This window comes from Neoarius graeffei, chromosome 9, assembly GCF_027579695.1.
Source record: "Neoarius graeffei isolate fNeoGra1 chromosome 9, fNeoGra1.pri, whole genome shotgun sequence".
NCBI lineage: Eukaryota > Metazoa > Chordata > Actinopteri > Siluriformes > Ariidae > Neoarius > Neoarius graeffei.
This window is the reverse complement of record NC_083577.1, coordinates 51,749,327-51,768,731: the sequence shown is the minus strand read 5'-3', so window position 1 is coordinate 51,768,731 and position 19,405 is coordinate 51,749,327. Positions and strand designations below refer to the sequence as shown.

General features: G+C 40.4%; 1 protein-coding gene across 1 annotated transcript in view; it reads left to right on the top strand.

Annotated features, from left to right (window-relative positions):
- The window catches only part of lrp1bb (low density lipoprotein receptor-related protein 1Bb), a 314,777-nt gene that overhangs the window by 61,173 nt on the left and 234,199 nt on the right, over positions 1 to 19,405 (top strand). The window contains exons 13-16 of the mRNA XM_060930558.1: positions 126 to 315; positions 5,697 to 5,819; positions 6,003 to 6,143; positions 7,183 to 7,308. Of these exons, the coding sequence (XP_060786541.1) occupies positions 126 to 315; positions 5,697 to 5,819; positions 6,003 to 6,143; positions 7,183 to 7,308 (580 nt within the window). The remainder of the gene's footprint in view (positions 1 to 125; positions 316 to 5,696; positions 5,820 to 6,002; positions 6,144 to 7,182; positions 7,309 to 19,405) is intronic.

Genomic DNA, 19,405 nt, shown 5'->3' with positions numbered 1-19,405 from the left:
ATGATGAAAGAATAATCTTGTACAAGTACAAATAAGACTTTTTTACATATTGCTGTATCTCCAGCTCCAGGTAACCACTGTTGTGTGTGGGCTTTTTGTTTATTTGTTTGTTTTTTAAAATCTAGGTGGTATACAACGGCAAGGAGCTGAATCATCCCTTTGGAATTTCACACTACAGAAACTCAGTCTTCTGGACTGAATATATGAATGCCTCCATCTTTCAGTTGGATTTGCTTTCTGGTGAAGTCACACTGCTAAGAAGTGAGAGACCTCCTCTCTTTGGCCTCAGAGTGTTTGATGCACAGAGTCAGCAAGGTAAGCACATTCACATAAATGCCATCTATAGCACCTAGGGGATTTATGCTATTATGGGCAGTTACAATCCCGATTCCAAAGAAGTTGGGACAAAGTACAAATTGTAAATAAAAATGGAATGCAATGATGTGGAAGTTTCAAAATTCCATATTTTATTCAGAATAGAACATAGATGACATATCAAATGTTTAAACTGAGAAAATGTATAATTTAAAGAGAAAAATTAGGTGATTTTAAATTTCATGACAACAACACATCTCAAAAAAGTTGGGACAAGGCCATGTTTACCACTGTGAGACATCCCCTTTTCTCTTTACAACAGTCTGTAAACGTCTGGGGACTGAGGAGACAAGTTGCTCAAGTTTAGGGATAGGAATGTTAACCCATTCTTGTCTAATGTAGGATTCTAGTTGCTCAACTGTCTTAGGTCTTTTTTGTTGTATCTTCCGTTTTATGATGCGCCAAATGTTTTCTATGGGTGAAAGATCTGGACTGCGGGCTGCCCAGTTCAGTACCCGGACCCTTCTTCTACGCAGCCATGATGCTGTAATTGATGCAGTATGTGGTTTGGCATTGTCATGTTGGAAAATGCAAGGTCTTCCCTGAAAGAGACGTCGTCTGGATGGGAGCATATGTTGCTCTAGAACCTGGATATACCTTTCAGCATTGATGGTGTCTTTCCAGGTGTGTAAGCTGCCCATGCCACACGCACTAATGCAACCCCATACCATCAGAGATGCAGGCTTCTGAACTGAGCGCTGATAACAACTTGGGTCGTCCTTCTCCTCTTTAGTCCGAATGACACGGCGTCCCTGATTTCCATAAAGAACTTCAAATTTTGATTAATCTGACCACAGAACAGTTTTCCACTTTGCTACAATCCATTTTAAATGAGCCTTGGCCCAGAGAATATGTCTGCACTTCTGGATCATGTTTAGATACAGCTTCTTCTTTGAACTATAGAGTTTTAGCTGGCAACGGCGGATGGCACGGTGAATTGTGTTCAAAGATAATATTCTCTGGAAACATTCCTGAGCCCATTTTGTGATTTCCAATACAGAAGCATGCCTGTATGTGATGCAGTGCCATCTAAGGGCCCGAAGATCACGGGCACCCAGTATGGTTTTCCAGCCTTGACCCTTACACACAGAGATTCTTCCAGATTCTCTGAATCTTTTGATGATATTATGCACTGTAGATGATGATATGTTCAAACTCTTTGCAGTTTTACACTGTCAAACTCCTTTCTGATATTGCTCCACTATTTGTCAGTGCAGAATTAGGGGGTTTGGTGATACTCTTCCCATCTTTACTTCTGAGAGCCACTGCCACTCCAAGATGCTCTTTTTATACCCAGTCATGTTAATGACCTATTGCCAATTGACCTAATGAGTTGCAGTTTGGTCCTCCAGCTGTTCCTTTTTTGTACCTTTAACTTTTCCAGTCTCTTAGGCTCTGTCCACACGGCAACGGATTCAGGTGAATCTGATAAAATTGTTTATCATTTCGGCCTGGCATCCACACGGCACCGGTGTTTTGGGTGCCCCACAACAATATTTTTTGAGAACGGGTTCCAGAGTTAAAAAATCTGGCAACGGCGCCGTTGCGAAGTCGTCTGGATGAGTAGAACGGATTTGTTTACAATGACATTACAACCACATGACTAGAACAAGCAGCACTCTCGCTGTTTTGTATGAACCACTGCATTGCATTCACTTTTGTGTACAGCTTTTCTTTTAAATAAACAAGTAACTGAACCATTTCTTGAATTTCTTTTTTTTATTGGATAAGACTGCTTTTCAGAATGTTCACACACAATATAAAAAGTTATATAAATTATATAAAAATGCTTTTCAAAATGTTCGCACACAATAAGAAAATTAAGTTATATAAAGCTAATTTGTACACACAGAAGGCACGATTTCCTCACGTAGTCGCAGCCATCTTCTTCTTCTTGTGTGTTTGTTCCTGACAGTGCTTCACACTGAGCATAGATCTATGACACCGGGTAGAAGAAGGGGTTTATGCGCATACGTTTACTTCTTCTATTGTTCTGGTGTCTCCGATGGGACCGTCTTACAGCGCCCCTAGTGGTGTGGCATGTGTATTGCATTGTTTTCAGCAAGCGTTGCGTTGCCATATGTACCTGATATTTTACTGATCCGTTGCCCATGTGGATGCGATATTTTTTTTTAATAAAATCTCGTTGTCGTGTGGATTATTGCCCCTGTCCCAACTTTTTTGAGATGTGTTGCTGTCATGAAATTTCAAATGAGCCAATATTTGGCATGAAATTTCACAATGTCTCACTTTCGACATTTGATATGTTGTCTATGTTCTATTGTGAATACAATATCAGTTTTTGAGATTTGTAAATTATTGCATTCCATTTTTATTTACAATTTGTACTTTGTCCCAACTTTTTTGGAATCGGGGTTGTACAATTATTAAATTATATTCTAAGTGATAAGGGATTATAATATACAGATACTGTATCACCACTGTGATGATAGATTACACGTTCATGTTACTGAAATACATTTTCTACATTGACATTTTCTACAATGTAGAGTTCTGAAAATTATGGTCAAAAGCTGATTTTTCAGGGTGCGTTTGTGTTTGCATGTATAGGTGGAAGAGTAACTAAAAGGTGTAAATAATATGTATGGGCAGTATAAAAAGTTGATAGTATAATAACAATATAACTCATTATTGTGGCTTTTGAAATGTCATGGTGTAGTTTTTGAGATATCATGCGACAACACTTGATTTCATATTTCCTTTTGAGTCTGTGAATGCGTACTGAGATACTGTCACACCCCAGTATGGGCTATAATCACCTTTGTTTCACAAGCACCAGAGTGCTTTTAACATTTTTATTTCGGTTTCCTTCTCTAAAACCAACATGCCTTGAATATCATGTAGAATAAATGTTTTTTTTTTTTTATTTGCTGTATAAACTTGACAAACAGGGTGTCCAACAAGTCAGGAACAAATGAGAGTAAAATTATATACACATTCATAATTTTGTATTTATTATTTACAACATATGTTCTGCATGGGCGGCACGGTGGTGTAGTGGTTAGCGCTGTCGCCTCACAGCAAGAAGGTCCGGGTTCGAGCCCCGTGGCCGGCGAGGGCCTTTCTGTGTGGAGTTTGCATGTTCTCCCCGTGTCCGCGTGGGTTTCCTCCGGGTGCTCCGGTTTCCCCCACAGTCCAAAGACATGCAGGTTAGGTTAACTGGTGACTCTAAATTGACCGTAGGTGTGAGTGTGAATGGTTGTCTGTGTCTATGTGTCAGCCCTGTGATGACCTGGTGACTTGTCCAGGGTGTACCCTGCCTTTCGCCCGTAGTCAGCTGGGATAGGCTCCAGCTTGCCTGCGACCCTGTAGAACAGGATAAAGCGGCTAGAGATGATGAGATGAGATGTTCTGCATGCTCACTCTATGTGGTGGAACAGTGGTTAGCACTGTCATCTCAAAGCAAGAAGGCTCTGGTTTCGAACCTTGTGCCCGACTGGGGCCTTTCTCTGTGGAGTTTACATGTTCTCCCCGTGCCTGTGTGGGTTTCCTCTGGGTGCTCTGGTTTCCTTCTGCAGTCCAAAAACATGCAGATTAGGTCAACTGGATACTCTAAATTGCCTATAAGTGTAAATGGTTGCTTGTCTCTGTATTAGCCCTGTAATAGGTTGGTGACCTGCCCAGGGTGTACCCCACCTAGAATAGAATGCCTTTATTGTCACTGTAAAAACATACAACAAAATTTAGTTCGTCATAGGAAAGCAAAGTCGCTGCGTGCGTGTGCACCGCCACTCTTGGGTACTTCAGCCCAAGGCCATCCTATGTTAACCTAACTGCATGTCTTTGGGGGAAACCGGAGCACCCAGAGGAAACCCACGCAGACACAGGGAGAACATTCAAACTCCACACAGAAAGACCCTTGTCGGCCGCTGGGCTCGAACCCAGAACCTTCTTGCTGTGAGGCGACAGTGCTAACCACTATACCACTATACCACCTGTCGCCTGAAGTCAGCTGAGATTGACTTCAGCTTCCCCCATGACCCTGATGGCATAGATAATGGCTGGATGACTGTTCACTCTAATGCTCTACTCATTTTCTCAGCTGCTATACCATGTTTGTGCAGATTTTGCTCAACATATTCCTACTGGTTCCTGACTTTTCAGACACCCTGTGTATGAATATCAAGCTTGTATTGTTCCACATTTGCTCGTCGCTTAAAATGTTATTTGATTGTAAGAGAACATAAGGGGTTAAAGCCCCACTTCCTCATTTCAATGCAACGAGGAAGATTTTATATTCTGTAGGAGATCAGCCTCTGTGTAATTGTGTGACAGTGATTAGTGTAGCTGCAGGTAAAGGGCTGGAGCTGCGCAGTGGGGAAGATGGCTAAGATCTGGGTGGGTGTGGACTGCAGCAATGCTTAGACTGTTCAGCTCTGCATGATGATTACTGTCATCTGCTCTCAGAAGCAGAAGCCAGAGCACATAGAGGGAGGGACTCGGCTCAGCGGGGTAGCCAGAATACAGCCATGTTTTGCCTCCCCAACATTTAATTTCTGTACCTGCAGGTAATGCATTTGAGCACAGTGGGGCATTCGTGGTCATCATAATGGTCTTGCTTTCAGAAAGCAGCATATGAGACCACATGTGCACTTGATGGTTCAGATGTAGTAGTCCAAAGGCTGAACTAGTTCAAATGTCTGTGGGGAAGCAGTCTGGTGATGTCCTTAGCGCCACATGGAGAGCTTGCCTCCAGGGAAGGACTCCAGTTATGTCATATTATCCACAGTACAAAGCCTCTGAAATAAGCATGGCACACACAAAAAAAAAATCTGTGCTCTACTGATCAGTTGTGGCTATGAGTAGGATAGGGATTTCACCCATTCTTTTTCTCTGAAGCGCTTGTCACCGGAGAGAATAATTGCATCCCGTCTGTTTGAACTAGTGCAGATTGGCTTACAAAACTTTAGTCTTTATCTCATTGGTCCAGGCACTGCCTTCAAACCTCTTCCCAAATTAAACATTACAATAGTTCTCATGCCCCCAACTTAATAAATGGCAGTTTTCTCAGAATGCTGCTTCTTTTTCTTCATCGCCTTGAGCGTAGGCTGCATTGTCCACATGACAAATTACTCCAGCAAGTGGATAGAAGTGTCAGATGACTCTCTTCAGTGGTGAATTCATTTGACATGGGATGGCAAACGATGTGTCTCCAACATCCTTCAAAAGCAGGGTGATGGTGTCTCCAATCTCTGCTGCATCGAGGAGGAAGACAAAATGCAATAAATACACATACAAGCACAATGACTCTGAAAAAGATTTGTAGAAATCTGTTGTACGGCCTTATATTTGTTCTTCAGGTGACAATGCCTGCAGGGTGAATTATGGAGGCTGTGCTACCCTCTGCTTGGCTGTCCCAGGGGGCCGAGTGTGTGCTTGTGCTGACAACCAGCACCTGGACAGGAACAATGTCACCTGCTCAGGTAAGCCATTTTAAGCCCATTCGCACTGAAAATATGCATGAAGACAGAGACTTCCTCTCAACATTCTCTTTGAATGATAAGATCCTGATTCTGTCTTAGAGCTAATATGGGCATATTATGTGAAGTAGTATCTTTTATCACCAACAACATGCCTTCTGCTGTGGTTTGTGACTCCCTGTGTAGACGTGACAGGTGATGAAGAGCAGCAACATTGCAGGAGCGAGCAGTTTGAGTGCAGGAATCAGCGGTGTGTGAGAGCAGCCTGGAAATGTGACGGAGATGATGACTGCTTAGACGGCAGCGATGAGGATGAGCATGTTTGCGGTGTGTATCTGTAACTTCTGAATCTGTTTCTAACCACCTGCTGTGTATGTGTACAGCTTAACCAGTCAGGCTTGCAGATGTGACATTTATTCCCTGCATGTTGCAGTGGCTCGTGGTAACATAAATATTATACTTAACTTAGTAGCTGCTGTCATGCTATTGAACCTTTGGCAAGTTGGGGGATAATACAGATATGATCCAGATAACTGGCTAGCCAAATATAAACATTCACACAGATGTACACAGCTTATGAAACTGCCCCTCCACCCACATAAGCTCACTGCATAGTCACCTCATGAATTAATCAATGAGATATGCAGCAAGGGCGGCACGGTGGTGTAGTGGTTAGCGCTGTCGCCTCACAACAAGAAGGTCCTGGGTTCGAGCCCTGGGGCCGGCGAGGGCCTTTCTGTGTGGAGTTTGCATGTTCTCCCCGTGTTCGCGTGGGTTTCCTCCGGGTGCTCCGGTTTCCCCCACAGTCCAAAGACATGCAGGTTAGGTTAACTGGTGACTCTAAATTGACCGTAGGTGTGAATGTGAGTGTGAATGGTTGTCTGTGTCTATGTGTCAGCCCTGTGATGACCTGGCGACTTGTCCAGGGTGTACCCCGCCTTTCGCCCGTAGTCGGCTGGGATAGGCTCCAGCTTGCCTGCGACCCTGTAGAAGGATAAAGCGGCTAGAGATAATGAGATGAGATGAGATATGCAGCAAGTTCACCAGTTTAATATTAACTTAATTTTTCATCAGGAGAAATAGTGTGCTATAGTGTGGTCTTCTGTCAAAGTGATCAAAATTGCAAAATCAATCTTCTGCTCTGTGTGGATGGCCCATAATGTGTCTAGCATATTATGGTTTGAATAAGCCTTCAGTTGTCTGGTTATTATTTTTTATTTGTGGTTTTTGTAGATGTGTTCATCGTGAAGTGCAGTCGAATGATTCATTAGTGTAAACTGATTTGGAAATTTGGCCAATGGTCACAGGTCAGGGGGGTAGTTGATAATGTGTGATCAAATCTTTTAATTTGTGAAATTATCTACAGCTAACCACAGCTGTACCATGGACCAGTTCAAGTGTCCAAATAATCGCTGTATTCCCAAGAGGTGGCTTTGTGATGGGACAAATGACTGTGGTGACAACGAGGATGAGTCCAACAAAACATGCTCAGGTAGGACTCCAGTCCACTTATCAAGCAGTAATAATCTATCTATCTATCTATCTATCTATCTATCTATCTATCTATCTATCTATCTATCTATCTATCTATCTATCTATCTATCACCACCAACAGCAATAATAATAATAATTTTTAAGGTTTTTTTTATTTCAGCTAATTATTAATTTATATATTTCAAATAAGTTGAATTCTTTTTGAGAACTGGCTTTAGAGAATTAGAATGTGTCCATCTACAACTCCAATTCCAAAAAAGTTGGGATACTGTGTAAAACATAAATAAAAACAGAATGTGAAGATTTGCAAATCATGGAAGCCTTATATTTCATTGAAAATAGTACAAAGACAACATATCAAATGCTGAAACTGAGAAATGTTACTGCTTTTTGAAAAATTTTGAATTTGATGTCAGCAACACGTTTCAGAAAAGTTGGGACGGGGCAATAAAAGACTGAAAAAGTTGTGTAATGTGAAAAAACAACAACCCAATTTGGTTCATTGGCAACAGGTCAGGAAGAGCATCAAAAGTAGAAATTATTTTTAGAAATCATAGACACCACGTCCTCCAGGCTAAAGAGGAGAGGGACCATCCAGCTTGTTATCAGTGTACAGTTCAAAAACCAGCATCTGTGATGGTATGAGGGTGCATTAGTGCACATGACATGGGTAGCTTGCACATCTGGGAAGGCATCATTAATGCTGAATGATATATACACGTTTCAGAGCAATATGCTGCCATTCAGACAAAATCTTTTTCAGCGAAGGCCTTCCTTCTTTCAGCAAGACAATGCCAAACTGCTTTATGCATATATTAAAACTGCATGGCTCCGTAGTAAAAGAGACTGGGTGCTAAACTGGCCTGCCTGCAGTCCAGACCTGTCTCCCATTTAAAACATTTGGCAAATTATGAAGCGCAAAATACAAAAAAGGGGACCTGAACTGTTGAGCAACTGAAGTTGTTTTCAGACAAGAATGGAGCAACATTTCTCTTTCAAAACTACAGCAACTGGTCTCCTCAGTTCCCAAAAGTTTACAGAGTGTTGTTAAAAGTAGAGGTGATACAACACGGTGGTAAACATGCCCCTGTCCCAAATTTTTTGAAGCATGTTGCTGACATCAAATTCAAAATGAGCATATATTTTCAACAAACAATAAAATATCTCAGTTTCAACATTTGATATGTTATCTTTTTATTGTTGCGTTGGTCGTATTATACATTGTCATCTGGATCTTCCACCATCAAGCATCATGTCGTAGCAAGTTTGGTATTCACAGAGATTGCATTTTTCATAAAAGAGGATATCAAAGAATTTTGCGTCTTTCATTTTGTCGATTCTCCCTGTGTTTCCAACACTGTGGACTTCCTATGATTGTTATACTTGAATGAATGTTATTATGAACATTAGGGTGACTATGGTTGCTGATTTTAACTCTGAATTTCGAAGATGAGAAAGCAATCAGTAAAGAGGAATGTGTGGCCGCAAAGCAAAACAAAGCTCAAAAATGCAGTCATGTTAACAAACGCTCAGACTGCAGGAATAATAAAATATAATAACTTATCAGCAGTTTTGAATTTATTAAAACACATTGCATAATACAAGATGAATACTTGCTAAACAGTTTAAAGAACATTACACCTCCTTTAAAAGAAAAAAATCCCTTAACCTCCCCCTCACCCCACTTACGTACAGTGCACTCCCAAGTCTCCATCTGTGTAGCAATTATTGACTGCAATTATCACCGAGAATCCCTTCTTACTGAGTCAAACGTGCCCACATCCTTCGAATCATCTTCCCTTTGAAGAGTAGTATAGTCATGCTAAAGGAATGCCAGTAGCCCTAATGCTTTGAAATGCTTTAAAGTCCACAACCTGCTCTAGCTTTTTTTTTTTTTAATTGTGTGAATTGTTCTTTGGACCATGCATTCAGCTTTTGCTATATAGGATACTCTCCCAGCTGAACATTAACCCCTGCATCTGCAAGTGAATTACGCTAGATACAGTATCTACTGTGTGCTTTGACCTCTGTGTTCACTATAATAGTACGGTATATGTCACTGGTGACTGGCTCAGAAAACTAATTAGAGCTCACAAACAAAAAACACTTGACACAGGATGGTAATATTTTACAGGAAAGTTCCCATGCACCTCCCCCTCATAATTATTGTTATTCTATCCACATTCACTGGATATGAGCAATCACATGCTCTGACTGGCTACTCTACTATTAGGCTATCAGCTCATATACCGTGAGTAGAGAAAAACAAAATGGCAGAGCGTGTTACTGAGCCAACCGGGGATGAAATAAAAACTCTACTCAAAAACAAAACCTCAAAAATACAAAAAAGCAGCAAAATATGTAATAAAAGTATTTGATGGTAAGAATGTTTGTTTTTTTTCTCCAAGAATTATTATTATCATATTTTTCACAAATTGCTCCTGTCATTTAGCCGGTTTGTTCACATTCTTTGTTTGTTTAAAATGATTTTGTCAGATATTTTATACAAAGATTTTATTTATTGAATTTGCAATAAATAAATAAATAAATAAATAAATATGCTGTGTTTCTCAAAATCCAGTGAATGTGGATATAATAAAACAATTATTCCACTCAATCTCATCATACTTGGCTTACAGCCAAATTGGCGCTATGTGCCTCGTCAGTTATCAGCTCATGTATGACTGAATTTCATGGAATAACTGTTAAATATACAGACACCTGACAAAAGGAAACCCAACATAAAAGTGTTGGGCCACCATGAGCCACTACAACAGTTTAAGTGTTCTTGGGCATACAGTAGAGTCTCTCTGGAGATGCATTGTAGGGATGAATACCATTCTTCCAAGAGATATTCCCTCAATTGTCTTACACCAGAATCTCTCTTCACCCATTCAATTGGGTTAAGATCTGGTGAGTGTTAAGACCATTATATAGTATTGACTTTATTTTTTATACTCATCAAACCATCCAATAAACCTTCCTGACTTGTGAAGGGAGACACTGACATCCTGGAAGAGACCACTCCCATCAGAATAGAAAGGTTTCATCATGGGATCAGTCAGAAGGACTTTGTATTGATTTTTAGTGTCTCTTCCTCCTAAGGTGACAAGTGGACCAAAATAATGCCAGCAAAATGCCCCAGAGCACCAGTATGTCACTCATCCATAGCTGTCATCTCAAACAATCTCAGTATCAGTATTACCAAAAAATCCCAACAGAGACAGTATTTCATATGACTCCCAAACTGTACTGTCACAATTTCATAGAATAGCAATTAAGATCATTCTTCCTCATCCATAAATGCAGGGGATCACAAACTAGGGGTCACTTGATTTCCAAAAGATTATGAGAGAAACTCATAATCTCTTCTTTTCCTTTACTGATTTATTTCATAAATTGTTAATAGGCGGCACGGTGGTGTAGTGGTTAGCGCTGTCGCCTCACAGCAAGAAGGTCCTGGGTTCGAGCCCCGGGGCCGGCGAGGGCCTTTCTGTGTGGAGTTTGCATGTTCTCCCCGTGTCCGCGTGGGTTTCCTCCGGGTGCTCCGGTTTCCCCCACAGTCCAAAGACATGCAGGTTAGGTTAACTGGTGACTCTAAATTGACCGTAGGTGTGAATGTGAGTGTGAATGGTTGTCTGTGTCTATGTGTCGGCCCTGTGATGACCTGGCGACTTGTCCAGGGTGTACCCCGCCTTTCGCCCGTAGTCAGCTGGGATAGGCTCCAGCTTGCCTGCGACCCTGTAGAAGGATAAAGCGGCTAGAGATAATGAGATGAGATGAAATTGTTAATATTAGAAGTATCGACCATGGGTTTTGTGTGCTATTTTGAAATATTACTGTAAGTCACATACAGGAAAGCCACTTTTGAACGATCATCAGAGAATATCATCAGAGCAGCGAAAGAAAGAACTTAGTTCGAAGAAGTTAGTGTGAGGGGTTTGTTAAGCAGAGAAAGAAAGAACAGTGGTGTGTGGTGCTCACTCTGAAGCCATCAGAATGAGCACCACACACCACTGTTCTTTCTTTCTCTGCTTAACAACACCCCACTAACTTCAAATGACCCCAGCCCATTCCCCAACACACACTATACCTACTCAAATATGATGGAAGAAAGGACACGTGTGGTCACATAGGTGGCATGTGTAGTTATAGTGATTGAAAGTTTGTGAACCCTTTAGAGTTTTCTATATTTCTGCATATATATGACCAAAAACATAATCAGATTTTCACGCAAGTCCTAAAAGTAGATAAAGAGAACCCAGTTAAACAAATGAGACAAAAATATTATACTTGGTCATTTATTTATTGAGGAAAATTATCCAATATTACATATGTGAGTGGCAAAAGTATGTGAACCTCTAGGATTAGCAGTTAAATTGAAGGTGAAATTAGAGTCAGCTGTTTTCAATCAATGGAATGACAATCAGGTGTGAGTGGGCACCCTGTTTTATTTAAAAAACAGGGATCTATCAAAGTCTGATCTTCACAACACATGTTTGTGGAAGTGTATCATGGCACGAACAAAGGAGATTTCTGAGGACCTCAGAAAAAGCATTGTTGATGCTCATCAGGCTGGAAAAGGTTACAAAACCATCTCTAAAGAGTTTGGACTCCACCAATCCACAGTCAGACAGATTGTGTACAAGTGGAGGAAATTCAAGACCATTGTTACCCTCCCCAGGAGTCCTCAACCAACAAAGATCACTCCAAGAGCAAGGCGTGTAATAGTCGGCAAGGTCACAAAGGACCCCAGGGTAACTTCTAAGCAACTGAAGGCCTCTCTCACATTGGCCAATGTTAATTTTCATGAGTCCACCATCAGAAGAACACTGAACAACAATGGTGTGCATGGCAGGGTTGCAAGGAGAAAGCCACTGCTCTCCAAAAAGAACATTGCTGTTTGTCTGCAGTTTGGTAAAGATCACGTGGACAAGCCAGAAGGCTACTGGAAAAATGTTTTGTGGACACATGAGACCAAAATAGAACTTTTTGGTTTAAATGTTATGTTTGGAGAAAGGAAAACACTGCATTTCAACATAAGAACCTTATCCCATCTGTGAAACATGGTGGTGGTAGTATCATGGTTTGGGTCTGTTTTGCCGCATCTGGGCCAGGACGGCTTGTCATCATTGCTGGAACAATGAATTCTGAATTATACCAGCGAATTCTAAAGGAAAATGTCAGGACATCTGTCCATGGACTGAATCTCAAGAGAAGGTGGGTCATGCAGCAAGACAACGATCCTAAGCACCCAAGTCATTCTACCAAAGAATGGTTAAAGAAGAATAAAGTTAATGTTTTGGAATGGCCAAGTCAAAGCCCTGACCGTAATCCAATCGAAATGTTGTGGAAGGACCTGAAGCGAGCAGTTCATGAGAGGAAACCCACCAACATCCCAGAGCTGAAGCTGTTCTGTATGGAGGAATGGACTAAAGTTCCTCCAAGCCAGTGTGCAGGACTGATCAACAGTTACCGGAAATGTTTAGTTGCAGTTATTGCTGCACAAGGGGGTCACACCAGCATACATGTCAACCTATACGGAATGTCCGTATTTTATACGGATTTGATTCAATAAACGTAGTATACAGGCATATAAATAAAGTTATACGGATTCTTTAAAAAAACTTCAATATTTATTTAGAGCTATAATCAATTCCCACGATGATAAAAGAGCGCATAACATTTACAAACGTACTGTACACCACAGACAGCCAGTAAAAAGTCTTATGAAATCATGCGTTATCTTGTGGTAGCAAGACTTCGTTCCATTTTTGATCATGCGCACACCGCATTGCGAAAATCCCGCCAACCGTGAAGTCATAGACATATAAACATAGACGCCACCTTCTGCGTAGAATCATACGTCATCCTCGCCGCCATATTGGATGTGGCAAAGTGGAGATTCTTCAACCGTCTCTGGTATAGCGTCTAGACAGTAGCCAAGAATAAAGATGCCTCATTCATGTGCTGCGTTTAACTGTACCAACAGGTTCACCGTCCAAACGAGATCACATGGGATTACCTTTCACAGGTGAGACTGGAAAAATACTTTTCATTGTATTTGGTCATTATAACGTAATTTTATGAACAGATTTTCCTGACTTTGTGGCTAATATGAAGTCTCGTGCATAATAGCCGCTCGGTGAAACCTGTCTCCAAACAACGAAGTATTTCCTTTGTAACTACGCTGATAACACTTTGTGTTTTTGTCAAACATTGGAGCTTTGTATTCATTCTGAAGGTTTATTGTTATTAATATTGAATAAAAAGTAACTGGGATATATCATTGTTAATTATCATTCAGATTTTAGGTAAATTATTTTAATTTGCATCTTATACAGATTTTATAAGGGAAATACGGATTTTGGAGGTTGGTTATACAGGTTTGATTGACCAAAGGTTGACATGTATGCACCAGATACTGAAAGCAAAGGTTCACATACTTTTGCCATTCACAGATATGTAATATTGGCTCATTTTCCTCAATAAATAAATGACCAAGTATAATATTTTTGTCTCATTTGTTTAACTGGGTTCTCTTTATCTACTTTTAGGACTTGTGTGAAAATCTGATGATGTTTTAGGTCATATTTATGCAGAAATATATAAAATTTTAAAGGGTTCACAAACTTTCAAGCACCACTGTATATAACTGTATAAATGTAATAGAGTTGTGTGTAATATTTGAGCATGCAGTTCCTTACTCAGGCTGATGAGCAGAGCTCACAACAATTTTCTCTCTGCCCATTTTGCAAGCAGATGAAAAAAATTATATTGGCAATATTACTCTGAAAGTCTTAATACCCCCCCCCCCCCCCCCAAAAAAAAAAAAAAGGGCCACGATGTTTCCTGGTATGCTGCCAAGCACACTTCAACCAATCATTGTTTGTGTGAAGACTGGTTTATGCACAGTACCATAGATAAGCCCTGTATGCACTGTTAAGAGGTGTTTTTTTTTTTTTTGCACACTACACTTACCCATATATATGTATGCAGAAGTGTGTCTTGGATGAATTCCTAAAAGATATTCCTGTGTGATTTTACTATACAGAGGCTATGATTGGCTAAAGGTTTGCAAACCCACAAAACATGTGTAAGCTAATTCATGTGGGGTTTACAGCAGGATGTTTTTCAAATTACCAACAAAAAATGTCAATTTTTCATGTTTGCATTACTGAAATTGGTATTTATGCTGTTCTTAACTAAATGTGCAAAATACTTAGTGAGATCTACTGAAATAGATTAATTAGGAACCTGTAAATTGATTTCCTAAACCTCAAAATCAAATACAAATGAATGCGACTGTATAGCATGTACAACCCCAAATTAGAAAAAGTTGGGATGGTTTGAAAACAATGATTTGTAAATAATCTTTGACCTGTATTGCATTCAAAACAAAACAACAGCACATTATTTGATGTTTTACCTCATGAATTTTATTGTTTTTCAAAATAAATGCCTATTTCAATTTTGGTTCTTGTCACACATTTCAAAAAAGTTGGGATGGTAAAGCATTTATCACTTTATTATAATGTTGCCATTCCTTCACACAACACTTAAAATATGTGAACTCAAGACACCAAGTGATGAAGCGTCTCAGGTGTTATTTTGTCCCAATCTTCCTGCAAACAGGTTTCAAGGGACGCAACAGTATTGGGTCCTTGTTGTCATATTTTTCACTTCAAAATTTTCCACACATTCCCTATTGGGGACAGAGGGAACAGACACCCTCTCCTTCTTCAGCCATGCCTTTGTAATGTGTGCAGAATTTGGTTTTGCATTGCTTGTTGAAATATCCCTAGAAAAGCTGTCATCTTGAATTAATGCTGCCATCACAGAAGTGTAAGTAACCTTTGCTGACGGCACTGACACAACTCCATACCATGACAGACCCTGGCTTTTGGACTTGTTGCTGGTAACAGTCTGGATGGTCCTTTTCATCTTTGGGCTGGAGCACACAGCATCAGTTTCTTCCAATAAAGACCTGGAGTACTGATTTGTCTGACCACATTGCATATTTCCACTGTATGATTGTCCATCCCAGATGCCTCTGAGCCCAGAGAAGTCAATGGTACTTCTGGACACAGTTAACATAAGGCTTCCTTTTTGCACAGTAAAGTTTTAACTGCCATTTGTGGATGCAGTGTAACTCTGTATTGTAGTGCTTGACAATGGTTTGCCACAGTAATCCTGAGCCCATGTGGTTATATCAGCAATAGATGAATGACAGTTCTTGATGCAATGCTGTCTGAGGGATCGGAGTCCACGGCTGTTCAGCTTAGGCTTGCACCCTTGCCCTTTACGCACACTGAAATTCCTCCAGGTTCCTTGAATCATTCAATGATATTATACCTCATAGAGGGTGAAATATACAAATCCCTTCCTGTCTTTCTTTGAGGAATATTGTTTTTAAATGTTTCAATTTTCTCATGCATTTGTTAACAGACTGGAGAACCTCAGCCCGTCTTTGCTCCTCAAAGACTAGGCCTTTCGTGAGTACTGCTTTTGTACCAAATCATGATAACAATCACCTGTTGACATCATCTGTTTCAAATCACATGATTATTTTTCTCTCATTACTTGCCCTAAATTGCCCCCTTCCCAATTTCTTTGGAATGTGTTGCAGGCCTGAAATGCAGGAAGGGATATTAACAAATGAAATGAAGTTGACCAGATAAAACACAAAATATCTTTGATTCACACTGTCTGCAATGAAATACAAGTCAAAGTAAATTTAGAAGTCACTACTTTCTTTTTTTTAATTTGCACTTTCCATACAGTCCCAACTTTTTCTGATTTGGAGGTATGGTATAGTATATTTAAATAACACTGGTTGGCTTTTTTTTGTAGTATATCAAATATATTCCATTCAGCTAGCATGATATTGAACGAGTTGAAGACAAGTTCAATGTCATGCTTGCTGAATCGAATATATCTGATATACCATGAAAAAAAGCCAGCCAATAATATTATTATTATTATTATTATTATTATTATTATACATACACATTCCTTTCGGGTGTTCAGTGCATCTTTCTCTTTCAAAATGATCTAAAAATTTTCCGTATTTAATGAAGCAAACCTGGTAGCCATGTTTGTTTACAAATTGTCACAGTCGCTGGCTAGAGCAGAAGTTTTACATGTAATACGTACCTTATGGCATTTTCAATTCACTGCGATAGTTTACTGCGGGCGCCGCCGTTGAACAAAGAAATGCTTCTGCTCATGCACAACAGAAAACTTTCTCACTGAATATTTGCATCAGCTCTGATGTGTGACGTCATGTCTTGACAACCATGCAATATCGTAAACCATATTCAACGCTCATTCTCCATTGGGTAGAGTGACGTAATACACCTCGGATAAGCAATATGCTAACAATATTGCATGCTGTCAAACCAAATGAATGAAACCCGCGAGAAGGAAATAGAAAACATGTTTTTATTCCATCAAAAAAGTGTCCTGTATGTATAATAATATATATGTATAGTATATAATAAGGTATCTTGAGACTCTAAATTGACCGTAGGTGTGAATGTGAGTGTGAATGGTTGTCTGTGTCTATGTGTCAGCCCTGTCATGACCTGGCGACTTGTCCAGGGTGTACCCCGCCTTTCGCCCATAGTCAGCTGGGATAGGCTCCAGCTTGCCTGCGACCCTGTAGAAGGATAAAGCGGCTAGAGATAATGAGATGAGATGAGAAGGTATCTTGACTATTGAGAATAATAAGCACTAGCAAAAGAACTCATTTGGATCATTTTTCTTTTGGTTAATTTTCACGCAATGTCAATCACATAATTTTTCTTTAAATCATCTACAAATCCCCAAACTGGGTGGCAAGGTGGTGTAGTGGTTAGCACTCTTGCCTCACAGCAAGAAAGACCTGGGTTCGAGCCCAGTGGCCAATGAGGGCCTTTCTGTATGGAGTTTGTATGTTCTCCCCGTGTCTGTGTGGGTTTCCTCTGGGTGCTCCTGTTTCCCCCACAGTCCAAAGACATGCAGGTTAGGCTAATTGATGGCTCTAAATTAACTGTAGGTGTGAATGTGAGTGTGAATGGTTGGTTGTTTCTGTGTCAGCCCTGCGATGACCTGGCGACTTGTCCAGGGTGTACCCCGCCTCTCGCCCATAGTCAGCTGGGATAGGCTCCAGCTGGCCTGTGATGGATGGATGGATGGATGGATGGATGGAAATCCAAACTGTGCATACAAATTTAGCTCATATCAGTTTGGATTTCTTTCAGTTGGAGGCCAATTATATTCCTCATCTCTTTTTTTTGCAGTATTGTTTGTATGTTATGTATGTTTCACATGTCATTCATATATATACAGTGGTGCTTGAAAGTTTGTGAACCCTTTAGAATTTTCTATATTTCTGCATAAGTATGACTGAAAACATCATCAGGTTTTCATACAAGTCCTAAAAGTAAAGAGAACCCAGTTAAACAAATGAGAGAAAAATATTATATTTGGTCATTTATTTATTGAGGAAAATGATCCAATATTACATATCTGTGAGTGGCAAAAGTATGTGAACCTCTAGGATTAGCAGTTAATTTGAAGGTGAAATTAGAGTCAGGTGTTTTCAATCAATGGGATGACAATCGGGTGTGAGTGGGCACCCTGTTTTATTTAAAGAACTGGGATCTATCAAAGTCTGATCTTCATAACACGTTTGTGGAAGTGTATCATGGTACGAACAAAGAAGATTTCCAAGGCCCTCAGAAAAACCATTGTTGATGCCCATCAGGCTGGAAAAGGTGAAAAAAACCTATCTCTAAAGAGTTTGGACTCCACCAATCCACAGTCAGACAGATTGTGTACAAATGGAGGACGTTCAAGACCATTGTTACCCTCCCCAGGAGTGGTTGACCAACAAAGATCACTCCAAGAGCAAGGCGTGTAATAGTCAGCGAGGTCACAAAGGACCCCAGGGTAACTTCTAAGCAACTGAAGGCCTCTCTCACATTGGCTAATGTTAATGTTTATGAGTCCACCATCAGGAGAACACTGAACAACAATTGTGTGCATGGCAGGGTTGCAAGGAGAAAGCCACTGCTCTCCAAAAAGAACATTGCTGCTCATCTGCAGTTTGCTAAAGATCACAGGGATAAGCCAGAAAGCTATTGTAAAAATGTTTTGTGGACGGATGAGACCAAAATATAACTTTTTGGTTTAAATGAGAAGCGTTATGTTTTGGAGAAAGGAAAACACTGCATTCCAGCATAAGAACCTTATCCTATCTGTGAAACATGGTGGTGGTAGTAGTATCATGGTTTGGGCCTGTTTTGCTGCCCTTTTCAGTCACGTGACCTTCGTAAACGCGACCACCATTTTGGACATGTAGTGGACTTCGGCTCGAATCAGTTTGAATGCGAGGAAGGCGACAAACGAAAAACATAAAAGAAAAAGGAGCGAGATGCAGAAAACACCTTCCTATCCAGCGACATAGGGCATTTACAGGGCGAGCAGAGGGAGAGGTATTTGCAAAAATTGAGGTTAGCAGGCTTAGAGAACGACGTTTACCTGCTTCCACCAGGATTGTTCACTGACGTACGCTCCAGCTTGCTCCCCCTCAAATTAAGCAGCGCGCTCCGGCTTGCTCCCCCTCAAATTAAGCAGTGCGCTCCGCTTTACAGTAAACTAGTAAATACAGTAAAGGAAAAACTTGAGACTGAAAGGTTTTAACAGTCATCCAAATGACTGAACGTAAACATTGCTACAGTAACATACTAGCTACTATGTTGTTGACATTAGCTAGTCAACAATAGCTACTACAGAAGAAGAAAGAGGTTACAATGGGTTATTTTAACCTATTTGGTTACACACTCACCGCCACAGAATGTTAACAGCAATGTAATGCCTTTTCTGGCTAATTTTATTTGTCTTACCTCCAACAAAGTGGTCACTACACAAGCGTTGGTATGCCGAGGGCTGACAATCTTTCCTGTTAATGGCCACTATCCATCTTCTCCGTCGGGATCCGATAAAATGATAAACCTTGCCTTGTTTGTTGATGGTTACTACATCCAGGTGCACAACAATATAGTGGCATGATGGAAGTCTTGCTGAAAGTAAAAACTTTCTTTGCTGCC